The sequence below is a fragment of the Caenorhabditis elegans genome, chromosome I, assembly GCF_000002985.6.
Source record: "Caenorhabditis elegans chromosome I".
In the NCBI taxonomy this organism is placed as follows: Eukaryota; Metazoa; Nematoda; class Chromadorea; order Rhabditida; family Rhabditidae; genus Caenorhabditis; species Caenorhabditis elegans.
The window spans coordinates 1767887-1790891 of NC_003279.8; the positions used below are offsets into that span (position 1 = coordinate 1767887).

The window sequence follows — 23005 nt, forward strand, 5'->3', positions numbered from 1 at the left end:
AGCCAAAAAAAAAATGGTGAATTTGTTCCCAAAAACCGTCGAATCCGACGAAGAAATGGAAATCGACGAGTCGGACGACGAGCAAGTCCAAGACGAGGCAGTAACCGTCAGAAAGAAGAAGAAAATGGCGAATGCCGCCGAAGAATTTGCTCAGGATTTCATTTTTGAGTCAGGCGACACCCAATTTATCGATCGAGAAACCGAGGATCTTCAGAAATATCTGAAAAAGCAGACGCCAACGTCACTGGACGAGAAAATCGCCGAAATGAGAAAGTTGAAGAATACGGGAAAAGCTGTAATTGTTGAGGATGAAGCTGAAGCTGCTGAAGCCGAGGAGAAAGATGAAGAAGAGGATGATGTTCAACAATTGGGTGGAAAAGAGACACGAGATACTGTACGAGAGAAGAGAAAAAGTGGAAAATCAAAGAAATCCCAGGAAAATGAGGATTTCTTTTCGGCGCTGATTGATGGAAAAAGTCTCGACACGAGTGTTAATGTATCATTTGAACAAATGAATTTGAGCCGACAGATTTTGAAGGCGTGCTCCGGCGCTGGATATTCGGATCCGACGCCTATTCAACAGGCGTGTATTCCGGTCGCACTTACTGGAAAGGTGAATTGCTGTTTTGCGGAGAATTTTTTTTTTTGGAAATTTTCTGACAAAAAGTAGAGGTGGAGTAGTGAAATGTCTGGGAAATATTTTTATTTGACTCCAAATTATTATTTTGAAAAAAATTTAGGCAAAAAAGGATTGAAAAATCTTAAAATTAATGTTTTGGTTTATTTTTTGCCAAAAATCAATTTTAGTTTTTTTTTTACCTTTGGGAAAAATTGAAAAATTCAACATTAATGAAAAACTGGAAAGATGCCCGAAAAATCGTTTTTTTTTCCAAAAAAAAAATTTAAAAAGAGAAAAAATTGAAGAACATTCAAATTTTCCAAAAAAAATATATATTCTTCCGAAAAAAAAATTTTCACAAAAAAAAATACCAAAAACGGATATGTATATTGAAGGAACCAGAAATTTTTCGTTCTCAAAAAAATTTGCTTCCTTTTCAAAAAAAAAAACACAAAAAGCCAATGATTAACATTTTTGTCAGGACTAAATTTTTAAAAAATTCTTCAGCAAAAAATCAACTTTCACTTAAGGTAATGTTTCTATCATTTTTGCGAAAAAAAAAACAATTCTCGTGAAAAAAATTATTTTTTCTGAAAAAATAACCAGATTGGGGTTTTTTTTATTAGACTGCTGTCCAAAAAAAAATTGAAATTTTCAAAAAAAAAACAACAGGCGTGTATTCCGGTGGCACTTACTGGAAAGGTACTGCAATCTTGCGGAAAATTTTTTTTTGGAATTTTTCTGACAAGAATTAAAGGTGGAGTACCGAAATTTGAACCTTTGCTTTTTCCGACCCGAAATGGTCCAAAACTACCGAATTTCATAATGAGACTTCACGAAAAATTTCCAAAAATTTTTTATGGCCGGTCATAATTTCGAAAAAAAAGAGCCAAATTTTGCTAAAATCTGAAATTTCGCAAACTTTTCTTTGTCATAGCCGCTGGTTTTTAGTTTTTCTGAAATTATCACCTTTTAATCTTTATTTTGGTAATTTATATCACGGAAATTCGATGATTGAGACAACTTTTAGGCTGATAGGCATCCAAAAATATAAATTACCAAAATAAGGATAAAAAGGTGATAATTTCAGAAAAGTTAAAATCCAGCAGCTGTGACAAAGAAAAGTGTGCGAAATTTCAGATTTTAGCAAAATTTGGCTCTTTTTTTTTGAAATTTTGACAAGCCATAAAAAATTTTTGGAAATTTTTTGTGAAGTTTCATTATGAAATTCGGTGTTTTCAGACAATTTTAAGTCTAATAAAGCAATTTAAAAAATTCGACTACACCTCCTTTAAAAAAAAAGGACATTTAGTGATTTTTTTTTTCTTCAAAAATTGATCTAAAACTGTTCAATTTCAGGACATTTGCGCCTGTGCAGCGACTGGAACCGGAAAAACCGCCGCCTTCGTTCTTCCAATTCTCGAACGTATGATTTATCGTCCGAAAGGTGCCAGTTGTACACGTGTACTCGTTTTGGTACCAACTCGTGAACTGGCAATTCAAGTATTCCAAGTTTTCCGAAAATTATCGACGTTCATTCAATTGGAAGTTTGTCTGTGTGCAGGTTAGTTGGAGAATGCGATGATTTTTTGGGAAATTTTGGGAAGAAAAAGCCAAAATTTACAGTGTAAAAAATTGGAATTTTTAAAAAATTTAATATTAAGTTTGAATTTTCGGAGCAAAAGCTGCGAATATTGTTAAAAATCTGAAAAAATCTAAAAAATATGATTTTTTGAATAAAATTTTTCAAAAAATTAAAAAATTGCTGAAAAAGCAATTTTTTTGTGAAAAAATCAGAAAAATACTAATTTTATTATAAAAATATTAATTTCACCGGAAATTTTCCAATTTTTGAGAAAATCTGAAAAATAAAAATTTTTGGATTTTTTGGAACATTTATGAAAAAATCAAAAAAAACCAATTTTTTTTCAAAAAATAAATAGGAGATATATCATCAAAAAATCAATTTTTTCAAAAAAAAACTGATATTTTTTGTCGGATTTATCTCGAAAAAATTAAATTTTCCGGAAATTTTGGCATTTTCTAGACAGAAAAATCCGAAAAAATTGGATAAAATTTATCAAAAAAATTGAAAAAATAGCTGAAAAAAGCAATTTTTTTCGTTAAAAAATCGGAAAAATAGAAAATTTATTTTAAAAATTAATTTTTTTCAACAAAAAACGGCCCTTTTTTGTAAAATCGGATTTATCTCGTAGAAATTTAAATTTTCCGGAAATTTTGGCATTTTTTGGAGAAAAATCTGTAAATATTGTTTAAAATCTGAAAAATAAAATTTTTTGGATAAAATTTACCAAAAAAAAAATCAATTTTCAAATTTTTCCAAAGAAAAACTGATATTCTTTGTGTAAAATCGGATTTATCTCGTAAAAATCTAAAATTTCCGGAAATTTTGGCGTTTTTAGACAAAAAAAATCTGAAAAATTGGATAAAATTTATCAAAAAAATTGAAAAAATAGCTGAAAAAAGCAATTTTTTTGTAAAAATCGGAAAAATACTAATTTTATAACAAACAATTGAATTTCACCGGAATTTTTTAATTTTTGAAAAAAAAGAAGAAAAACGGCTCTTTTTTTGTAAAATCGGATTTATCTCGAAAAAATTAAATTTTCCGGAAATTTTGGCATTTTTTAGACAGAAAAATCTGAAAAAATTGGATAAAATTTATCAAAAAAAATAGCTGAAAAAGCAATTTTTTTCGTTAAAAAAACAATTAAAGTTTATCGGAAATTAAAAAAAAAAAATTTTCAACTATTTTTCTCGAAAAAAACCAGTTTTCCGGAAAATTTGAATTTTTTTTTGAAGAAAAATCTGAAAAAAAATTAATTTTTCAACAAATAGTAAAAATCTACATCCTTTATTCAATTTTAAACGATTTTTAAATTGAAAAAGTACAACAAAAAATTTAAAAAAAAAACAAGGCAATTTGAGTGTTGGAGGGGGGGCCCGTTGGGAAGTTTATATTAATAAGTTAAATTAAAAATTAAAAAAAAAATTTTGATTTACAAAAAAAAAACCTTAATAATTGGTTGCGGAAAGTGATGGCAACAGAGTTCCCGACCTATTCGGTGTTTCTTTTCCATAAACGGAAATGTAGGCGAATAAGAAGACGGAAAGAAGTGCAGAAGTGTAGAAAGCGAAGGTGTAATGAAGATGCTCCACGAGCTGTGAAGCATAGATTGGCAAAATGAAGTGGGTGAGCCATTGGACCATTGAGGCGAGCCCGGTGGCTTTTCCGAGGTCGGTGAGCTCGACGGCACTGGAAAATTCGGGGAAAATTTAGTGAAAATTGGGATTTATTGGCACTTTTTCCCCTCGAAATTTGGATTATTTTGTCGAAAATTTGACAAAAAAAACTGGAAAATTGGAAAAATTTGGTGGAAATTGGAGGTTTTTGACTATAAACCAGGGGTGGGCGGCAAACGATTTTTTTCCGGCAAATCGGCAAATTGCCGGATTTGAAATTTCTGGCAAATCGGCAAATTGCCGGATTTGAAATTTCCGGCAAATCGGCAAATTGACGGATTTGAAATTTCCGGCAAATCGGCAAATTGCCGGATTTGAAATTTCTGGCAAATCGGCAAATTGCCGGATTTGAAATTTCCGGCAAATCGGCAAATTGACGGATTTGAAATTTCCGGCAAATCGGCAAATTGCCGGATTTGAAATTTCTGGCAAATCGGCAAATTGCCGGATTTGAAATTTCCGGCAGACCGCCAAATTGCCGTTTTTTTTTGGTTTTTTTGGTGGAAATTTGGTGGAACTTTTTTGTCTATCGGAATTTGGATTATCAGTGGGAAATTGGGTCTTTTGTCGAAAACTTGACAAAAAAAAACTAGAAAATTGGAGAAATTTGGTGAAAATTGGAGATTTACGATTTTTTCCGGCAAATCGGCAAGTTGCCGGAATTGAATATTTCCGGCAGACCGCCAATTTGCTGGAATTGAAAATTTCCGGCAAATCGGCAAACTGGCAAATTACCTAAAATGAACATTTCCGGCAAGTCGGCAATTTGCTGGAATTTAAAATTTCCGGCAAACCGGCAAATTGCCGGAATCGAAAATTTCCGGCAAATCGGGAAATTGCCAAAAAAAAAAAGAAATTGGTTTTTGGCTATAAACCAGGTGTGGGCGGCAAACGATTTTTTCCGGCATATCGGCAAATTGCCGGATTCGAAATTTCCGGCAAATCGGCGAACCGGCAATTGCCGCCCACCCCTGCTATAAAGTTCGAGAAAACGCTGAGAAAATCCGAATTTTACGAGATTTTTGTGCCAAATTTCCAAATTTGTACCAAAAAAGGTGAAATAACCTATTTTCATGAATTTGGCAATTTTTTAAATCGAAAAGCAGAATTTTAGGCACTGAAAATTTGAGCGTTGGCTCTATTTTCTACCCAACAATTTTGAATTTTCGATGAAAAATGGTAATCAACCTGAAATATCTCAAACTGGCAAATTTTGAGCCGAAATTTGGCATATTTGGCAAAATGCAAACTGTTCAGCTTGCAAATGTCATTTTCGGCGGAAAATCGAGAAGAAAATTGCATTGTGAGCGAAAAAAAGCTTCAAAAATGCAATTTCTTCAGAAAACCCACCAGGAAACTCCGTATTTCCCAGAAACTCACGTGGTAATCTGTGTTGAAGATTCAGCATAAGCAACAGCATATGCTGCTGTCTGAACTGCGGTGATCATGAGCATTTGCTCGAAGCTGTTGGCAAAAGCGGCAGCCAAATAACTTCCGAAAAGAGCCACCAGAGAAACCTGCAGAAGTCTCTTCGGACTGGCAGTTCGCTGAACAATTGGCATGACGATGAACTGAACGGCAAGCAGAGAAGCCGACATTGTCAGAAGCACGTAGGCACTCTCGTTGGTGTTGTGCATAAAGTTTCTGAGCAAGAAATTACGCGAGATCATCTCATAGCAGACGTAGGCCGAGATGAGAAGAGCACGGATGAGGAGACCCTCCTTGAGAGCCGAGTTCTTTGAAATCATATGCCAATAGTCTTGTGGACGGAGACGAGCCGATGCGAGACGGGGGATTGAGTGGGTGGTTGGAAGCAAGAACATGACGACTGGGATCATGGTACCGGCCAACACGAATCCGACGATGAATTGGGAGGTTCGGAGGGAAGTCCACGCGGCGACCTTGGAGCCCACAATTGGACCGAAGAACATTGCGATGGCCTGGAAAGTTTTGGAGTTTTATCGTGAATTTGAAACTGTGAAAGGCCATGCCAAACTGTTCAAATTTTTCCTCACGAGGGACGAGGAAAAGTGGTTTCTAGGCCATGGCCGAGGGGCCGACAAGTTTCAGCGGCCATTTATCTTGCTTTGTTTTCTGCCTGTTTTCTTTCATTTTTCACAGCCTTTTGCCGATTATTCTTATTAAAACTGATAAATAAATATTTTTTGCAGATGCTAAAACAATTTCCAAGTAAAAAAATTATGTATTCGGTGGGCAAGCAGCGGTGAAAGTGGGCAATGTAATTTGATGGATTACGGGAATAAAAACCCAAACTTTTTCTGAAACATGGTTTATATTCTGCTTAGAGGCTGAAACTACCCGATTTTTATAACGAGACCGCTGAGAAAGTTTTGAGATTTTCAAAATTCGACATTTTGTGCGAAAATCTCGACTTTTTCACCGAAAAAGTTAAATTTTGAAAACCTCAAAACTTTTTCAGCGGTCTCGTTATTAAAATCAGGTAGTTTCAGCATCTAAGCAGCATATGTATCATGTTTGGGAAAAAGTTTGGGCTTTTTATTCCCGTAATCCATCATATTACATTGCCCACTTTCACCGCTACTTGCCGACTGAATACATAATTTTTTTTTACTTGGAAATTGTTTTAGCATCTGCAAAAAATATTTATTTATCAGTTTTAATAAGAAAAAACGGCAAAAGGCTGTGAAAAACGAAAGAAAACAGGCGGCAAACAGAGCAAGATAAATGGCCGCTGAAACTTGTCGGCCCCTCGGCCATGGCCTAGAAACCACTTTTCCTCGTCCCTCGTGAGGAAAAAGTTGCAGTGGTGCGGTTTTTCATGTGATGTTGAAAAATGCAAACATGTATTTTAGTACATTCTTCCCCTATTGCCGAAAAATGTAGAAAAATGCAATCATTGTTTTTTTGCATTTTCCGACATTGGCCGCCTCCCTACTTCACATGCTCAAAGGACGGGTTTTCTATGCGTCTCTTGTCTCTCAGCATAAAAAGTGGGGTAACAGGTGATGCCACTGTCCCATTACGGTTTGACCTACAGAAAATGCGGGAATTTTTCGCCCCGAAAACAATTTGACGTCAGAAATCATCTGAAGTCAGTTGCAAAGTCTGCGTCTCTTCTCCCGCATTTTTTGTAGATCAAACCAAAATGGGACACTTTGGCACCACGTGTATTGTCGAAAAATGCGGGAAAATGATTGCATTTTTCTACATTTTCCGGCAATAGGGGAAAAATGTACTAAAATACATGTTTGCAATTTTCAACATCACATGAATAACCCCACTTTGATATGAATAACCCCAACTTTGCTTGAAATTCGATTTTCCGAAATCTTGAAATTATAGATGCGTTTTCAACTGGAACCCCATGACTTTTATAGAATTTTACTTGCAAGTTTTGTTATCTTCAGAGTTAAAATTTAATTTTTCTCTGAAAATGACAAAGTTTGCTTTCTAAAAAATCTATAAAACACAATGTGTTTCCGTTTTGAAACCTTTTTTATAGTTCGAAAATCTGAAATATCAAGATTCAAGCTACTTTACTGCACTTTTTGAGCTCAGTGTTTATTCACGTGGTGCCAGAGAGTCTCATTTGATCGACTTAGATCTACAAAAAATGCGGGAACTGATTTCGCATGGTTAAGAACGTGATGACGTCACATTTTTCTGGGGGGGAAAAACTCCCGCGTCTTTTGTAGATCAAGCCTGGCACCACGTGCTTATTTCAATGAAAGCTTCAACTAACCTGTGGAATGGTCAATCTCATGAGAGCACTTGTTCGTTCACTTTCCGTTGTCACAGTTGCCAAATACATCTCGGCAGTTCCATCCAATTGATATCCGAACCTCAGGATTTGAAGGAAGAAGAATGCGTACCAAGATCTCGCCAACGAGATTCCCGAATAGTAGATCGCTGTGAAAACAGCGGATAAAAGGAACATTGATTGAGCACCAAGCGTATCAGCGAGCTGTCCGGCGGCCAATGCTCCAAACGCGTTGCACAGTGAGCCAAATGCTTGAATGTAGCCGAGATCGGTGATTGTCATCACTTCTTCGGTGTCCCATTGGAGGAAGGAGAGCAGTGTTGTGGTCCATTGAGTTGCAAAGTGCCATAGTCCGAAGACTAGGCATAAGGTGAACATCACCTTCTGCTTCTTTTCCAGCGACATGGCCAGGGTTTTGGTTACTGAAATCAAAATTGAGTGAGTGAAGAGCTCATGTGAAAAATGGAAAAAAAACAACGCAATCAACAATGTTGGGCCGTTAAGTTGGATCTGAGCTAACAAAAAAAAGTCTGTGTCAGAAATTCCAATTTAAGGAAATTGAGAATAATTCTTTGTAAGCGGAACAGGAAGAAGTAAAATAATGGCAAAAGCTTGCGTTTTAACTTTTATAGTAGCTCATCGTTTGGCTCGAAACAACTGACTAAAGCTCCGCTTACGACCCATAACAAGGATTAGAACAGGGAAGTGTGGCAAATTTGCCGAATTTGCCGAGTGCCGCACACCCCTGGCTTAGAACGAATCTACCACTTTAAAACTTCTGGATTTTTCAAAATTTTATATAGAAAATCCAAAAGATTGCCAAGATTACCTCAAAGTTTTATGGGTTTATTCAAGTAGTGTCGGAAAATTTAAAAGTGTAGAAAAATGACGTCATAAATGGATTTAAAGGTGGAGTACCGGAATTTCAGACTTTGCTTTTTCGGACCCAAAATGGTCCAAAACTACCAAATTTCGTAATGAGACGTTCTGAAAATTTCTCGAAAAAAAAAGTTATGGCCGCTCAAAGTTTTGGAAAAAAATGGACAATTTTTGGCTTAAATCTCAAATTTTGGCAACTTTTCAGTATCGCAGCTGTTGAAACTTAATTGCTGTTTGATTATCATCTTTTGATGCATGTTCTCGTAATTTATTCCGTGTTAATACGTTTAATTGAGACGCTTTTTCGGTCAAATATGATACAATTTTGTGTCCGAATCGGCCGAAAAAGCATCTCAATTAACGAAATAACACGGAACGGAATAAATTACGAAAGCATGCATTAAAGGGTGATAATCAAATAAAATTTAAGTTTCAACAGCAGCGATACTGAAAAGTTGCCAAAATTTGAGATTTTATGCAAAAATTGCCCATTTTTTCCAAATCTTTGAGCGGCCATAATATTTTTTTTTTGAGAAATTTTCAGAACGTCTCATTACGAAATTTGGCAGTTTTGGACTATTTTGGGTCTGAAAAAGCAAAGTCTCAGATTTCGATACTCCACCTTTTTTAAATCCATTTGTGACGTCATTTTTCTACACTTTTTTAATTTTCCGACACTACTTGAATAACCCCATAAAAGTGAGGTAATATTGGCAAAATTTTGAAAAATCCAAAAGTTTTAAAGTTTTTTAAAACATTCGTTTTGGTCAAACAAACCAGCCAAGAAGTGTCATTTGCGAGAAGCTATTCCAAATCTACTACTTCAACGAAAAAAAGCTCTTATCAATGCCAAAAGCAACACGTTGCTTAAGCTTAACTAGCCAAAAAGCGCATAAATGGCAGGATAAGATATGTATGTATGTGTGCGATGGCAGTATAGATACACAGGATTCCCCGCGCTAGGATGATCACTCGGAATGGAAAGAAAAACCCGCTGCTAGGCAAATCTGGATTGTTCAAATGGAGAAGCCTCGCGTCACACACTTCTTCGTCTTCTTCTTCTTCGTCTTCTTCGTCTTCGTCTTGGCCGCCTGCGGCGACTTAGTACAGAACATTATACGCTGTTAGAGACGGAAAAGCCCCGCGTTATGCTTCGTGATTGCCGATGTAATACCTGTTGGCCGGCGGCGGGGCGGCGGGATCTGGTTATGTCCCTCTCTTTGTATGTTGTTTCTCGATGTGGTCATATAAAAAGGGGCCGAGGGGTTGAGATGGAACTATGAAGATTCTGATGGATTATTGATTTTTTTTTGAAGCGAAAAATCGATGGAACAATCCGGAAATTCGACGTGTTCATTGATTTTTAATGGAAAAATCAATGAAATCCCTAGAATGGTCTGACCAGGGGTGGGCGGCAAACGATTTTTTCCGGCAAATCGGCAAACCGGCAAATTGCCGGAATTGAGCATTTCCGGCAAATCGGCAAACCGGCACCCCAGGGCCTGACTTCAAAATTAGCAGTTTTGAAGTTTCTGGAATAGATTTTGCTGAAAATCAACTGCGTTTGCTGCAAAGTTCCGTGGTGCCAGCCAGGCTGTCCCATTACGGTTTGATCTACAAAAAATGCGGGAATTTTTTGCCGAAGAAATGTGACGTCAGCACCACGTTCTTAACCATGCAAAATCAGTTGAGAACTCTGCCGCATTTTTTGTAGATCTACGTAGATCAAGCCGAAATGAGACACTCTGACACCACGTGGTTCCATGGAAACCTAGAAGAATTTATCACTACTGTGTTATTCTAACTTCTGGAAACAATTAGGCTCAAAACCAACTGCTTCTGCCGCCGAAAGTTTCTCTGGAGAACCTTTGAAAATAGGTTTTCAAGGAGCATTTATTCCTAAAAAATCCTTTGGACTGTGTCCACTGGTTAAAATGGAGAATCTATTTTGCTCGAATTATAGCCAAAAAGATCCGATTTTTTTTGAAAATTTTTTTATTCGCTGAAAATTGGCACTAGACGTTCTCGAAAAAAGGAAAATCTGTTGCCAAACACCAATGAAGCTGTTTTTCCACTGAAATACTGACTTAACTATGATAGAATCAGCTAAAAAAAGAGGTTTTATCTCGAAATCCGGGCAAAAAGTCGATATAAAGGTTGCCAAAAGGATATCTACAAAAGCCATATTAGACATCAAATATCACTTTCCGATATACTATTTTGAAATGGATTTTACAAGCCTTTTTAAATCAGCAAAGTTTCAAATGAAAACGGATATCTATTGGAAATGAGGCTAAAAGAAGAAAGAAAAGACATTTGCAACAAATCCTCGCGATGATTTTTGCATAGCTGTGGATTGTCTTGTGTTGAAAAGAAAAAGGAGAGAATGAGAGGGAGAGAAGGAATGAAGAAACCTGTATTTCTCTATACTTTCTTTCACTCGCGACATCTCTCTCTCTCTCTTTCTCATCTTGACCACCACCACCGTACGCATTGAACATCCGACCGACGACGCCCGATTACAGCACTTTTCTCGCGCACAGACACACGCGTATGAGATGGAGGAGAGGAGAAAACAATAACTTTTTTAGCGAAATATGCGGCAAATAGGATGTATATTGTACCTGGAAACAACAACACATTTTCAAAATGATGTTATTTTGTTCGAATGCGATTCTACCAAATAGTTGGGAAAATGGAGACATTTGGCGAAAATACAACAAAAAACGTGCCTATGATTGGCAAATAGGACATTTATTGCCTGAAAAGTGCCTGGAAACGACAAAAAACACCTTCCAAGGTGTCAGGATGTCTCATCATGCGGTTTGATCTACAAAAAATGCGGGAATTTCCCCCCCCCCCCCCCAGGAAAGTGTGACGTCAGCACAATCTTAACCATGCGGAATCAGTTGAGAACCGTGCGTCTCTTCTCCCGCATTTTTTGAAGATCAAACCAAAATGGGACACTTGTTATTGCACCATACCTTGTTAGCTCATATTTTGGTTTGCATTGGTTTTATTAAAATTAGTTCAAAGTATAGATATTAGTTGGCAAAAATCACTATTTTTTGCCAAAAAAAAACTATATTTTGGCTGTTTGAATCAACAAAAAAGAAATTCCAAAGAGAATTTTGATTTTAAAAAAGTCATAAATCACACGATTGCCAATGGGAATATTTTTGTTGTGGACGTTTCACACAATGCCAGCTCTCTAAAGAAAAATTTCATGAAGAAAGGTTTTTGCCGATTTTGAGGTCCAATTTGAAGTTTTGCAAAAAACGAAAAAAGTGACCACTTGGAACTGAAATTTGGCAATTTCTGCCGGCAATGTTTCGCAGAAAATCCTTAAAACTCGAATTTTCAATTTCAAAAATTGAAACAACAATACTTCATTAAATACTACACCGATATTTCAAAAAAAAAAAAGTCGGAAAAAACACTCAAGAATCTAATCGAATTTCGCCGAGAAACCGGGCAAATACTCTGAACTAAAAACCATGGAACTTCCAAACTTCTTGACAAGCCCAACAGCTCCGCCAGAAATCGCAGCACTCATCACGCAAAGCGAAACGACGTCGTGGTGTGGAACAATCATTCCGTGCACAAACGGGACGAGCAGAATCGCGGCGAGCTGGCTCATTCGGAGCACCGACGCCGCTGTTCCAGCCTTCCGTTTGCCGATGGCACCCATCAGTTGGGAGGAGAGTTCGCCGATGCAGATTGTCGCTGCGGCAACCTGCAATAATAATAATAATAACAATTGCATACGATAATATGTATAACAATGGAGTGGGGAGAGTGTGTCGATTGACACCTGAAGACAGCAAACAATGACTACCGGGACTACATGGTCTTTGAGCATTTTTTTTTTTGGAGAGTTGGAACACGAAAAGTCGTTTGAAAAACGATTTTGTACTGAAAAACTTGCTAATTTCCAAGATTGTAGTCATACAACTGACGTTATGCCGAATTAATTCGTTAATTCTCGAATTTCAATAGTCGATCTGACTTGAAATTTAATTTTATCGGTTTTCTACTGCAATTTCTAAGCAAATATTTTGCGGAAATTCCCAAAAGTGAAACTCGAGCTCTAGCAAACGTGGTGTTGCCAGGCTGTCCGTTTGATCTACAAAAAATGCGGGAATTTTTCGACCAAGAACAATGTGACGTCAGCACACGTTCTTAACCATGCAAAATCAATTGAGAAATCTGCGTCTCAACTCCCCCCGCATTTTTGTTGATCTACGTAGAGAGAAGCCGAAATGGGGCGCTTTGACAACACGTGTAACAACTTCGAATTTCGCGAAGTCCCTACTCACCTGAACAGGCATTCCAATGAACAAATGTATCAGGTCGTGAAATACGGCTAAATACAAATAACTTCCGGCCAACACGGAAAATGAGCCGGAGAGCAGCGCCTGTGTGGAGATCATCGTTTGAAGTTTCGGAAGAAGTATCAGATTGACGAAGAGCGTTGTGAGACCCAGCGTGAGGAATAGATTGTGCATGTTGTTGGGATCACGGATTGCGCTTGATGCCATCGAGTTTCTGAGAAGAGAGTCGTAGGCGGTGTAGGGACCGGTGACCATCATAAGAAGCACCGCGTAGAGCTTCACGTTGTCGCTTTTGAGCACGTCGAAGTAGCCGCTCAGGTCGGGAACTAGGGAGAGGTCTGAACGAGATGAAAGATATGAAGAAGCGGTGAGATCAAAATACACTTACTGGAATTCGGATTATCTGGAAAATAATTCCAAATCACTGGAAGCAACGTGAGAATCGCTAGAAAGCCGCACAAAGCTTGTGAGATCTCCAACGACGGTGTCACGAAGAAGATCATCTGCAGAGCACAGTAGGGGCCAAGAGCGTACCCGATGCTCTGCGGGATCATGATTCGAGTGATGAGCCGAGTCCGCTTCTTGTAGTCGCCATCCTCGCTCTCCATGTTCAGAATCGCAGCGTCGATGATCATTTGCATGTTGTTGAAGATCAACAGTGACTGAAGGATCAGGTAGATGTAGAGATTGTTGAACTGGCAGACGACGAGCTGGTAGAGAATTATGAGCGCTGTGGAGACCATCGCACTGTTGCGTAGGCCGAGCACTTCGATCTGGAAACTAGATGATTCGAAAAGTTGGATAGAAAATTCGCAATAAACTGCTGTAATTTTATCGAGAATCTCGTTTTTTCTGGAAAAAATCGAAAAATAATCCGAAACCGGCGATAGTTTTATCGATTTTTCCAAAATTTCGAAACTTATGGAACATTGATCAAAACTACGAGTTTTTGGCAGAATATCAAAAGCTAGATGTTTAGATTTTCCGATTTTCTTAGCCTGAACAGTGCTCTTTTGCATAATTCTAAAAAGCTGTAGAGTTTTGGAGCAGCCGACACTTGAAAGGACAAACTTTTTCGGTTGTCCTGTGAAATGTCGGTTGCTGAGTTACTCGTCAAATCTACTCCTCAAGATATTGGAAATATGTCAGAGAGTCTTACCATTCTCGCCACGAAAAACGTTCCCAACAGCGTGAACGACGTGGAAAGTGCGGTGAGCCAAATGAAATTGTCCATTCCAACGCCGGGCACCAGATTCCATTGAGCAAATGGCAGCAGAGCCCGAGTCCATTGATCGAACGTGTGATATGCTCCTGGAATTGTTGAATTTTCGAGGATGGGATCAGGGCTGGGCGGCAAACGATTTTTTCCGGCAAACCGGCAAATTACCGATTTGCCGACAATTTACCGAAAATTTTTGGCAAATTCCGGCAAACGGTATATATTAGATTTGCCGGAAATGTTTAGAGGGATTTTTTATAAGACGGAAACACTTAAAAATGTGTCTTTTTGAATTTTTTCCCGTTTTTTCTACATATTTTCATAGAATTTGCTTAGTTTTCAAAATAGATGTAGGAACATTTATAGGATACGTTTAATTTTGCCATTTGAAATTGAAATTCTGAAATTTCCAAAAAAATAGGTGGGAAGCCACAATTTGCCAGAAATTTTCGGCAAATTCGGCAAATCGGTGCTTTGCCGGTTTGCCGGATATTTCAATTTTTCTTCGGAATGAGATACGGAAACGAGCAGTTTTTGTAGATTTTTGTCCCCCAAATCCCCCAAACCTGTAGAAGCGATGAGCGCAAGCTCGTGGCGGCTCTTCTCACGTCGGTTCATAGTTGAAAATGAGAGAAAGAAGTGAATGTGAAATGTTGGTGGGATTTGATACAACTGATGATTGGCAATATGTTTGCGCAGCAGGGGAACGCACGCACCACTGACGTAGACAACAAAGGATATATGCTCTTTTTTGGCACAAAAATTGGGCAAAAAGTGCAGGAAACAAAAAAATTGATTTTAAAGGCACATGTACCACGTTGACGTTGAGATCGACTACATACTACAGCATAGTGGAGAATCAATTTGAATTTTTAATTGTATGGCTGAAATTGCCGTTCGGCAATCGAATTTTCGGCAATTTCGGCAATCGCCTTACCGGTTGCCGAAAATTTCGAAAAGCGGCAATTGGCGAAATTGCCGGAAATTTTGAAAACCGGCAATTGCCGAAATTGCCGATTGCCGAAAATTTCCAAAACCGGCAATTGACGAAATTGCCGAGATTGCCGAAAATGTTGAAAACCGGCAAGTGCCGAAATTGCCGAGATTGCCGAAAATGTTGAAAACCGGCAATTGACGAAACTGCCGAGATTGCCGAAAATGTTGAAAACCGGCAAGTGCCGAAATTGCCGATGGGCGGAAACTTCCAAACCCGGCGATTGCCGAAATTGCCGAAAATTTCCAAAACCGGCAATTGGAGAAATTGCCGAGATTGCCGAAAATGTTGAAAACCGGCAAGTGCCGAAATTGCCGATGGGCGGAAACTTCCAAACCCGGCGATTGCCGAAATTGCCGAAAATTTCCAAAACCGGCAATTGGAGAAATTGCCGAGATTGCCGAAAATGTTGAAAACCGGCAAGTGCCGAAATTGCCGATGGGCGGAAATTTCCAAACCCGGCGATTGCCAAATTGCAAAAAATTTTGAAAGCCGGCAATTGACGAAATTGCCGAAAATTTCCAAAACTGGCGAGTTCCGAAATTGCCGAAAATTTCCAAAACCGACAATTGCCGAAGTTGCCAAAAATTTCCAAAACCGGCAATTGGATAAATTGCAGATTGCCGAAAATGTTGAAAACCGGCAATTGACGAAATTGCCGATTTTTAATCGTTGTTAAAAGAAACACAATATTATAAAAATTAGAATAGAAACATAATTAGTGGAAAATTTCAAAATTTTTCTTTTTTTTCAGGAGGACTCGATCTAAAAGCCCAAGAAGCAGCTCTTCGCTCGGGACCCGATGTCGTCGTTGCCACACCGGGACGTCTTATCGACCATTTGCACAACTCGCCGAGCTTCAATTTGAGCAATATTGAGGTGAGCTGGGCGGAATTCTGAATTTTTTTGTGAAAAATAAGTTTAAATTTTAGAAAAAAACTTTTGCGGGATATTACAATTTTAATCGAACGAAAATCGCATAGAATTTTTAAAGAAACATTTATGTAAAAAATTAAAAATTTAATTTTTTTAAATAAAATCTCTCAATTTAAAATTAAAAAGTAATTGGTAAATTTTTTTCGTAATGCCAAAAAAAATCGTAGATTCTTGGAAATTTTTGGTGAATTTCCAAATTTGGTTTTTTGTTAAATTTTGCACATTTTCGAACCCCTGAAGTTAGAATTAAAAAATTCCTATAAATTGAAAAATTGGGGAAAAGTTATATTTTCACAAAAAATCCAGAAAAAATCGTGCAAAAGTAAATTTAAAAATTTGAACATTTGAAAAAAAAACCTTTTTTTTTCTGCAGTTTTAAAATTTCCCCTAAAAAATACTGCCAAAACCGGCAAATGCCGAAAATTCCCAAAACCGGCAAATGTCGAAAATTCCCAAAACCGGCAAATGTCGAAAATTCCCAAAACCGGCAAATGTCGAAAATTCCCAAAACCGGCAAATTTCGAAAATTCCCAAAACCGGCAAATTTCGAAAATTCCCAAAACCGGCAAATGTCGAAAATTCCCAAAATCGGCAAATGTCGAAAATTCCCAAAACCGGCAAATTTCGAAAATTCCCAAAACCGGCAAATTTCGAAAATTCCCAAAACCGGCAAATGTCGAAAATTCCCAAAACCGGCAAATGTCGAAAATTCCCAAAACCGGCAAATGTCGAAAATTCCCAAAACCGGCAAATTTCGAAAATTCCCAAAACCGGCAAATGTCGAAAATTCCCAAAATCGGCAAATGTCGAAAATTCCCAAAACCGGCAAATGTCGAAAATTCCCAAAACCGGCAAATTTCGAAAATTCCCAAAACCGGCAATTTCTGAAAAATTTCCAAAAAAAAAATTCTCCGCTTTTTCCGTTTTTTTTTTTAGTTTCTGCAGGTTTTCTTCAAAACTCCAAATATTCCCCCGAAAAAAAATTCCCGAAAAATCTGTAAAATTCCCAATTTCCAGGTTCTCGTACTAGATGAAGCCGACAGAATGCTCGAAGAAGCGTTCCGTGATCAAATGAACGAGCTCATCCGTCTTTGTGCTCAAAACCGTCAGACTCTGCTCTTCTCGGCCACAATGACTGAAGAAATCGATGAGCTCGCGTCGATGTCGCTGCAAAAACCCGTGAAAATCTTCATCAACGAGAATACGGACACCGCGTTGAAACTTCGTCAGGAATTTATTCGAATTCGCGCGGGACGGGAGACTGATCGAGAGGCGATGGTGGCTGCTTTGGTGACAAGAACGTTCCAGACGAATACAATTGTATTTGTTAGAACTAAAAAAGATTGTCAAAGAATGCAGATTTTGTTGGGACTTCTTGGTATTAAAGTTGGACAAATGCAGTCGAGTCTTACACAGGGACAACGTATCGAATCGCTGTCAAAGTTCAAAAAAGCTGAAATTGATGTGCTGGTGTCTACTGATTTGGCATCTCGTGGTCTTGATATTGAAGGTATCGGAAATTGTGTTCATTATTAAAGGTGGAGTACCGAAATTTGGAGACTTCGGTTTTTTAGACCTTTTTTAGATCCAAAATGGTCCAAAACAAGCAAATTTCGTAATGAGACGACGTTCTGAAAATTTTTCAAAAAAAAATACGTTATGGCCGCTCAAAGATCCTTTAAATGCATATTTTGTGCCCGCAACGACCAAAAAACCGTAATAAAATGCCAAAATTTTTTTTTGTGGAAAAATGTCTGAGAAATTTAAAAACGGCGTTTCAAATCAGTTTTTTTTTTTTTAACCCCAATAAATATGGCCGTTATAACTTGAGTTTTTTATATTAAAGGAGAACTAACGGTTCGGACGATTTTGAACTTATAGACTCGAAATAAGCTCAAGTGAACGAATTTCGTGATGAAACTGCTCAAAAATTTTTCAAAAATTTTTAATGGCGGTTCAAAATTTTGAAAAAATTACACTGATTTTGGCTAAAATCACGAATTTAAATCACGAACCATTTTTCCGTGTCACATTGGCCCGAAGTTGGCTTTTTTTGGAATTATCGTCCTTTATTACATATATCGGTAGTTTATCTAATTTAATTTCGTCGATTAAATAACATTTAAAGCCGAATTGGTAACCAAAAATCATCGAAATTGGTTATCTATGGGCTTTAAATGTACTTTAATCGACGAAATTAAATGAGATAATCTACCAATATATGCAATAAAAGACGATAATTCCAAAAAAGCCAACTTCGGGCCAATGTGACACGGAAAACTGGGAAAAATCGTGATTTTAGCCAAAATCAGTGTAATTTTTTCAAAATTTTGAGCCGCCATAAAAAATTTTTGAAAAATTTTTGAGCAGTTTCATTACGAAATTCGTTCATTCGAGCTCATTTTGGGTATATAATAAAGAAAATTCGACTACACCACCTTTAAATAAAGTTGATTTTTCCAGGTGTTCAAACAGTAATCAACATGAATATGCCAAAATCAAAATCAAACTTTATCACCCGAAAGAAATTGGCGAAAATTTCAAAATTGCCCTAAAAATCGTCAATTTAAGGGAAAAGTGTTTGAAAATTATATACAGAAGAAAAATCAAGAAAAACAGAAGAATTTAGCCAAAAAACGCAAAAATATCGAAAATGACGTCACTCATTCGAGCGGGAATTGAAAAAAAATCATATTTAAAATTTTATAAATTTTTTTTTAATTTTTAAAAAACATTTATATTCAGTCATGAGGGCCTATTTTCTGTCATTAAAAGAAAAAAATCTGGAAATCTGACGATTTTGAACGTATAGACCCAAAATGTGCTCAAATGAACGAATTTCGTAATAAAACTTTTCAAAAATCTCGAATTTCTGAAAAAAATTTTATGGCTGTTCAAAATTTCGAAAAAAAATTACCTGTTTTTACCGAAAATCTCCAATTTTCAAAACTGCTCTGCAACACGGATCAGTTTTGAAAATTGGAGATTTTCGGTGAAAACAGGCAATTTTTTTCGAAATTTTGAACCGCCATAAAATTTTTTCAGAAATTCGAGATTTTTGAAAAGTTTCATTACGAAATTCGTTCAGTTGAGCACATTTGGGGTCTATACGTTCAAAATCGTCCAAACCCATACACCTTCTTTCAATGTTGATTTTTCCAGGTGTTCAAACAGTAATCAACATGAATATGCCAAAATCAATCAAACAATACATTCATCGTGTCGGACGTACTGCAAGAGCCGGAAAAGCGGGAAGATCAATCTCACTTGTGGGAGAAGACGAACGAAAATTGTTGAAAGAAATTGTGAATTCGAACGCCGATCGAACACTGAAACAACGTCTTGTTGCACCGGAAGTCGTTGAAGCGTATAGAAGACGGATCGATGAGCTTGAAGAGACTATTCAACAGATTGATGAAGAGGATCGTGCTGAAAAAGAGCTTCGTATTGCTGAAGCTTCAATGGCGAAGACACAAAATGCACTGGAAGTTGGAGAGAATGGAGGTGCTCCGGCTGAGAGAAGAGTTTGGATGATGAAGGAGTCGCAAATTGGTTGGTGTTTTTGGATGATTTTACTGGAAAATTTCAATTTTCTGATTAAAAAAAAGCGTTGAAAAATTCGAAAAACATTGATTGTTTTATTCTAAAAACTTTTTTTTTTAATTCGTAATAACTTTTTTAAAAATTCGATCGATTTTCTGAAAAAGTTCAAATTTTCTGAGAAAAAGCGTTGAAAAATTCGAAAAACATTGATTGTTTTATTCTAAAAACTTTTTTTTTTAATTCGTAATAACTTTTTTAAAAATTCGATCGATTTTCTGAAAAAGTTCAAATTTTCTGAGAAAAAGCGTTGAAAAATTCGAAAAACATTGATTGTTGTAAAAAATTAAATAAAAAAAATAATAATTCGTACTAACTTTAAATATCAAAAAATCGAAAACTTTTCTGAAAAAGTTCAAATTTTCTGAAAAAAAGTGGTGAAAAATTCGAAAAAAATTGATTGTTTTATTCTAAACATTTTTTTAAAAATTCGATCGCTTTTCTGAAAAAATTCAATTTTCTGAAAAAAAGCGGTGAAAAATTCGAAAAAAATTGATTGTTGTAAAAAATTAAATTTAAAAAAATTAAAATTCGTACTAACTTTAAATATCAAAAAATCGATAACTTTTCTGAAAAAGTTCAAATTTTCTGAAAAAAAGGTTTTAAAAACTGGATAATTACCATTTTTGACATTTCTTGAAAAAGCCCTCATTAAAATTTTTTTTGCCGTTTCAACAAAAATTGAGAAAATTCATGAAGAACTTTAATTTTCTGACTACTGATTATAATTTTAAAAATCTTCGGAAAAAAAAACCGAAAAAAAAATTAATTTTTATATTCTACTTACTTGAAATTCGGAATAAAATTTAATCTCAAGAATCGATCGCTTTTCTGAAAAAATTCAAATTTTCTGAGAAAAAAATGTTTTTAAAAAATTGAAAACTTTCTTTATAATTAAATTTTAGATTACTTTTTCTGTTAAAAAAATATAAATTATTTTTTATTTCAATTTCCCGATAAATCTGATTTTCAACCAAAAAAAAATTTCCTAAAATTTTCAGTTTCTGCCAATTGAAAAAATTCGAAATATTAAAAAAAAAAGAAACTAAAAACCAGCGAAACCCCTTTGAAAATCCCTGAAAATTACAAATTTTAGCGCAAAAAGTCTTGGGCCAAATTTTCCGGAAAAAATTTTTTTGCACAAATTTTTTTTTCAAAGTCAACTTTTCTGAGAAAAAACGTTGAAAAATTCAAAAATCTCAAAAAATCGGCAGCTCTAGTAAAAAATTTCAAGTTTAATTTTTTAATTTTTCTATAAAAATTTTTTTTAAAGATTACCTTTTATAAATCCTTGTTTCTTACTAGTTAATTTGCCGATAAAATTTATTTTTCGACAAATTGACATCTGAAATTTAAAAGTTTTCTGGAAAAAAAGACATTCAAAACGTATTTCTATTTTTTTGTTGAAAAATTAATTGTTTTTAATCCAAAATAGTGATAAAAGCTGATTTTCTCAACATTTTTAATTATTGAAAATAAAAACGTTTAAAAAATTCAATATATACAGTAATTCTTATTTTTGAACCTTACCTTACAAAAAAAAACGCGAAAATTACAAATTTTTGCGCAAAAACACAAAAATGAAATTTTCAAAAAAAAATTCTAAAATTGCGGAAAAGCAGTGAAAAAGGGAAGAATTATTGAATAATTTTAATTTTCTGTGAAAAAACGTTTTAAATAATGAATTTTTCATAAAGAACGTCAATTTTAGACTACTGATTATTGTAAAAAATTTAAAAAATCTTCAAAGAAAAACCAACAAATTTTTTGAAAACTTTCGGAAAAGGAAATTTTAGATTACTTTGAAAAAAGTTTTTTTTTTTTGAAAAAAGTCTACAAAAATCCGTTTTTTTTTCCTTTAAAATCTTGATAATTAGCATAAATTAAATTTTTAAATTAGGTTTTAATGCAAAAAAGTGATAAAGTCCTAATTTTTTGAACATAAATGAGCCAAAATATATCGAATTTATTCTGTTGAAACTCGCTAAAAAATTTTAAATTCATTAAAAACCGCATTAATTTCCACAAAATTTTTTTTTTCGACGCATAATGAAATTTTCAAAAAAAAGTTCAAAAATTGCAGAAAAGCAGCGAAAACGCGAAGAAAAACGCCAAATGAAGGTTGACGCTCGAAAGAAGGCTGAAGCCGCGAAGACTCCAGAAGACATTCAAATTGAGCACGAAGCAGCGTTCCACGTGAGAGCCGCCAAGCGAGCCCGTCACTCGAAGAACAAGAGAATCCGTGCCGTCGTTGAATCCGCTGGAACGAAAGGAGCTGGAAAAGCTGCTCAGAACAAGAAGAAGGCGTCCTCCAACTCGAAAACCTCGCTCAGAGATATTCCGCTCGTTAACGCCGGATCGCGTGGAGTTCAGAAGGCTCAGAAGGGTCAGAAGCCTGGTGCAAAGAAGGGATTCACGTCGGCGTTGGCTTCGGTCTCCAAGAAATCTGTGAAAGCAGCACGTCACGGACCGGAAGACTCGAAATTCCAGAAGGCTCGTGTCGCTCATCGCATGAAAACTAAGAAATATTAAATCTCACGACGTTTTTTTTTTCTCTCAAATTTGTTAATTTTTTTATTTGTTGTTGTTGTTCTCCACCCTTTCCAATTTTTGTTTTAAAATTTCAAAATGTTCTTTTCATTGTTATCATCATTCGCCTTCTTAATAAAAAACACAGACAAAATAATTTCGACTACAAGCAATTTACTATTAGAAATGAATACTGTAAAATATTGAAGAAAAGCTTCGAAAACATTCGCATATTACGGAAACACAACATTCTGAGAATGCGTATTGCGCAATATGTTTGACGCGCAAAATAGCTCGTAGCGAAAACTACAGTAATTCTTTAAATGACTACTGTAGTTTTCGCTGCGAGATAATTTGCGCGTCAAGTATGTTGTGCAATACGCATTCTCAGAATATTGTGTTTCCGTAAAACATTATTCTTTTGGAAAGAACTTTTGAAATTCACAATAGGTTCTAAACAGGCAAAAAAAGGCGGGAAACGATTTTTTCCGGATTTTTTTTACAATAAATTGCCCATTTTTGCCCCTTTTAATAGTTTTTGATGGTTTAAACCTAAATTTTTGAATTCTCCATAAATGAATTACCCGTTTTCAACAAATTTTGACCTTTTATAAAAATATTTTTGACAATTTTTTCAGCCATCTTGGGCAAAAAAAATTGGGCAAAAATTTGGGCAAAAAATGTTTTTTTTAATGTTCCAAACAACTAGAAATTGAAAAAAGTAAATTTTTAAAGGTTTTGAAGTAATTTTTTGAGTCCTCTTACTACAAAATTAACCATTTTAGAGGAGTTTCAAGATTGTAAATTTTTGCAATAAAGTGCTCATTTTTGCCACTTTTTGATAGTTTTTGATGGGTTAAACCTAGATTTTTTGAATGCAGCATATATG

The 23005-nt window shown here is 35.8% G+C and overlaps 3 protein-coding genes across 4 annotated transcripts; 1 reads left to right on the forward strand and 2 right to left on the reverse strand.

Moving 5' to 3' along the window:
• ddx-27 (RNA helicase) lies at window positions 1-22271 on the forward strand. The gene is made up of 6 exons (NM_058490.5): window positions 1-613; window positions 1979-2183; window positions 15806-15930; window positions 17005-17497; window positions 19150-19539; window positions 21671-22271. Exons 1-6 carry the CDS (start codon window positions 56-58, stop codon window positions 22117-22119), a joined length of 2220 nt encoding a protein of 739 aa, NP_490891.2. The 5' UTR covers window positions 1-55; the 3' UTR covers window positions 22120-22271.
• Y71G12B.25 lies at window positions 3481-8047 on the reverse strand (the record flags this gene model as incomplete). 2 transcript variants are annotated; one of them, NM_058491.5, is made up of 3 exons in its annotated part: window positions 3481-3896; window positions 5264-5823; window positions 7608-8047. In NM_058491.5, 3 exons carry the CDS (start codon window positions 8028-8030, stop codon window positions 3656-3658), a joined length of 1224 nt encoding a protein of 407 aa, NP_490892.3. The 2 variants fall into 2 exon arrangements, with proteins under 2 accessions (NP_490892.3, NP_001293446.1); NM_001306517.3 differs by lacking the exon at window positions 7608-8047 and having other exon boundaries at window positions 3656-3896; window positions 5264-5814.
• mtig-1 (MFS domain-containing protein) lies at window positions 11868-14708 on the reverse strand. The gene is made up of 5 exons (NM_058492.4): window positions 14624-14708; window positions 13998-14149; window positions 13227-13611; window positions 12824-13176; window positions 11868-12240 (listed from the first exon to the last, which is right to left on the reverse strand). The coding sequence occupies exons 1-5, from the start codon at window positions 14673-14675 to the stop codon at window positions 11953-11955; spliced, it is 1230 nt and encodes a 409-aa protein (NP_490893.2). The 5' UTR covers window positions 14676-14708; the 3' UTR covers window positions 11868-11952.
• Window positions 22272-23005: the final 734 nt, after the last annotated feature.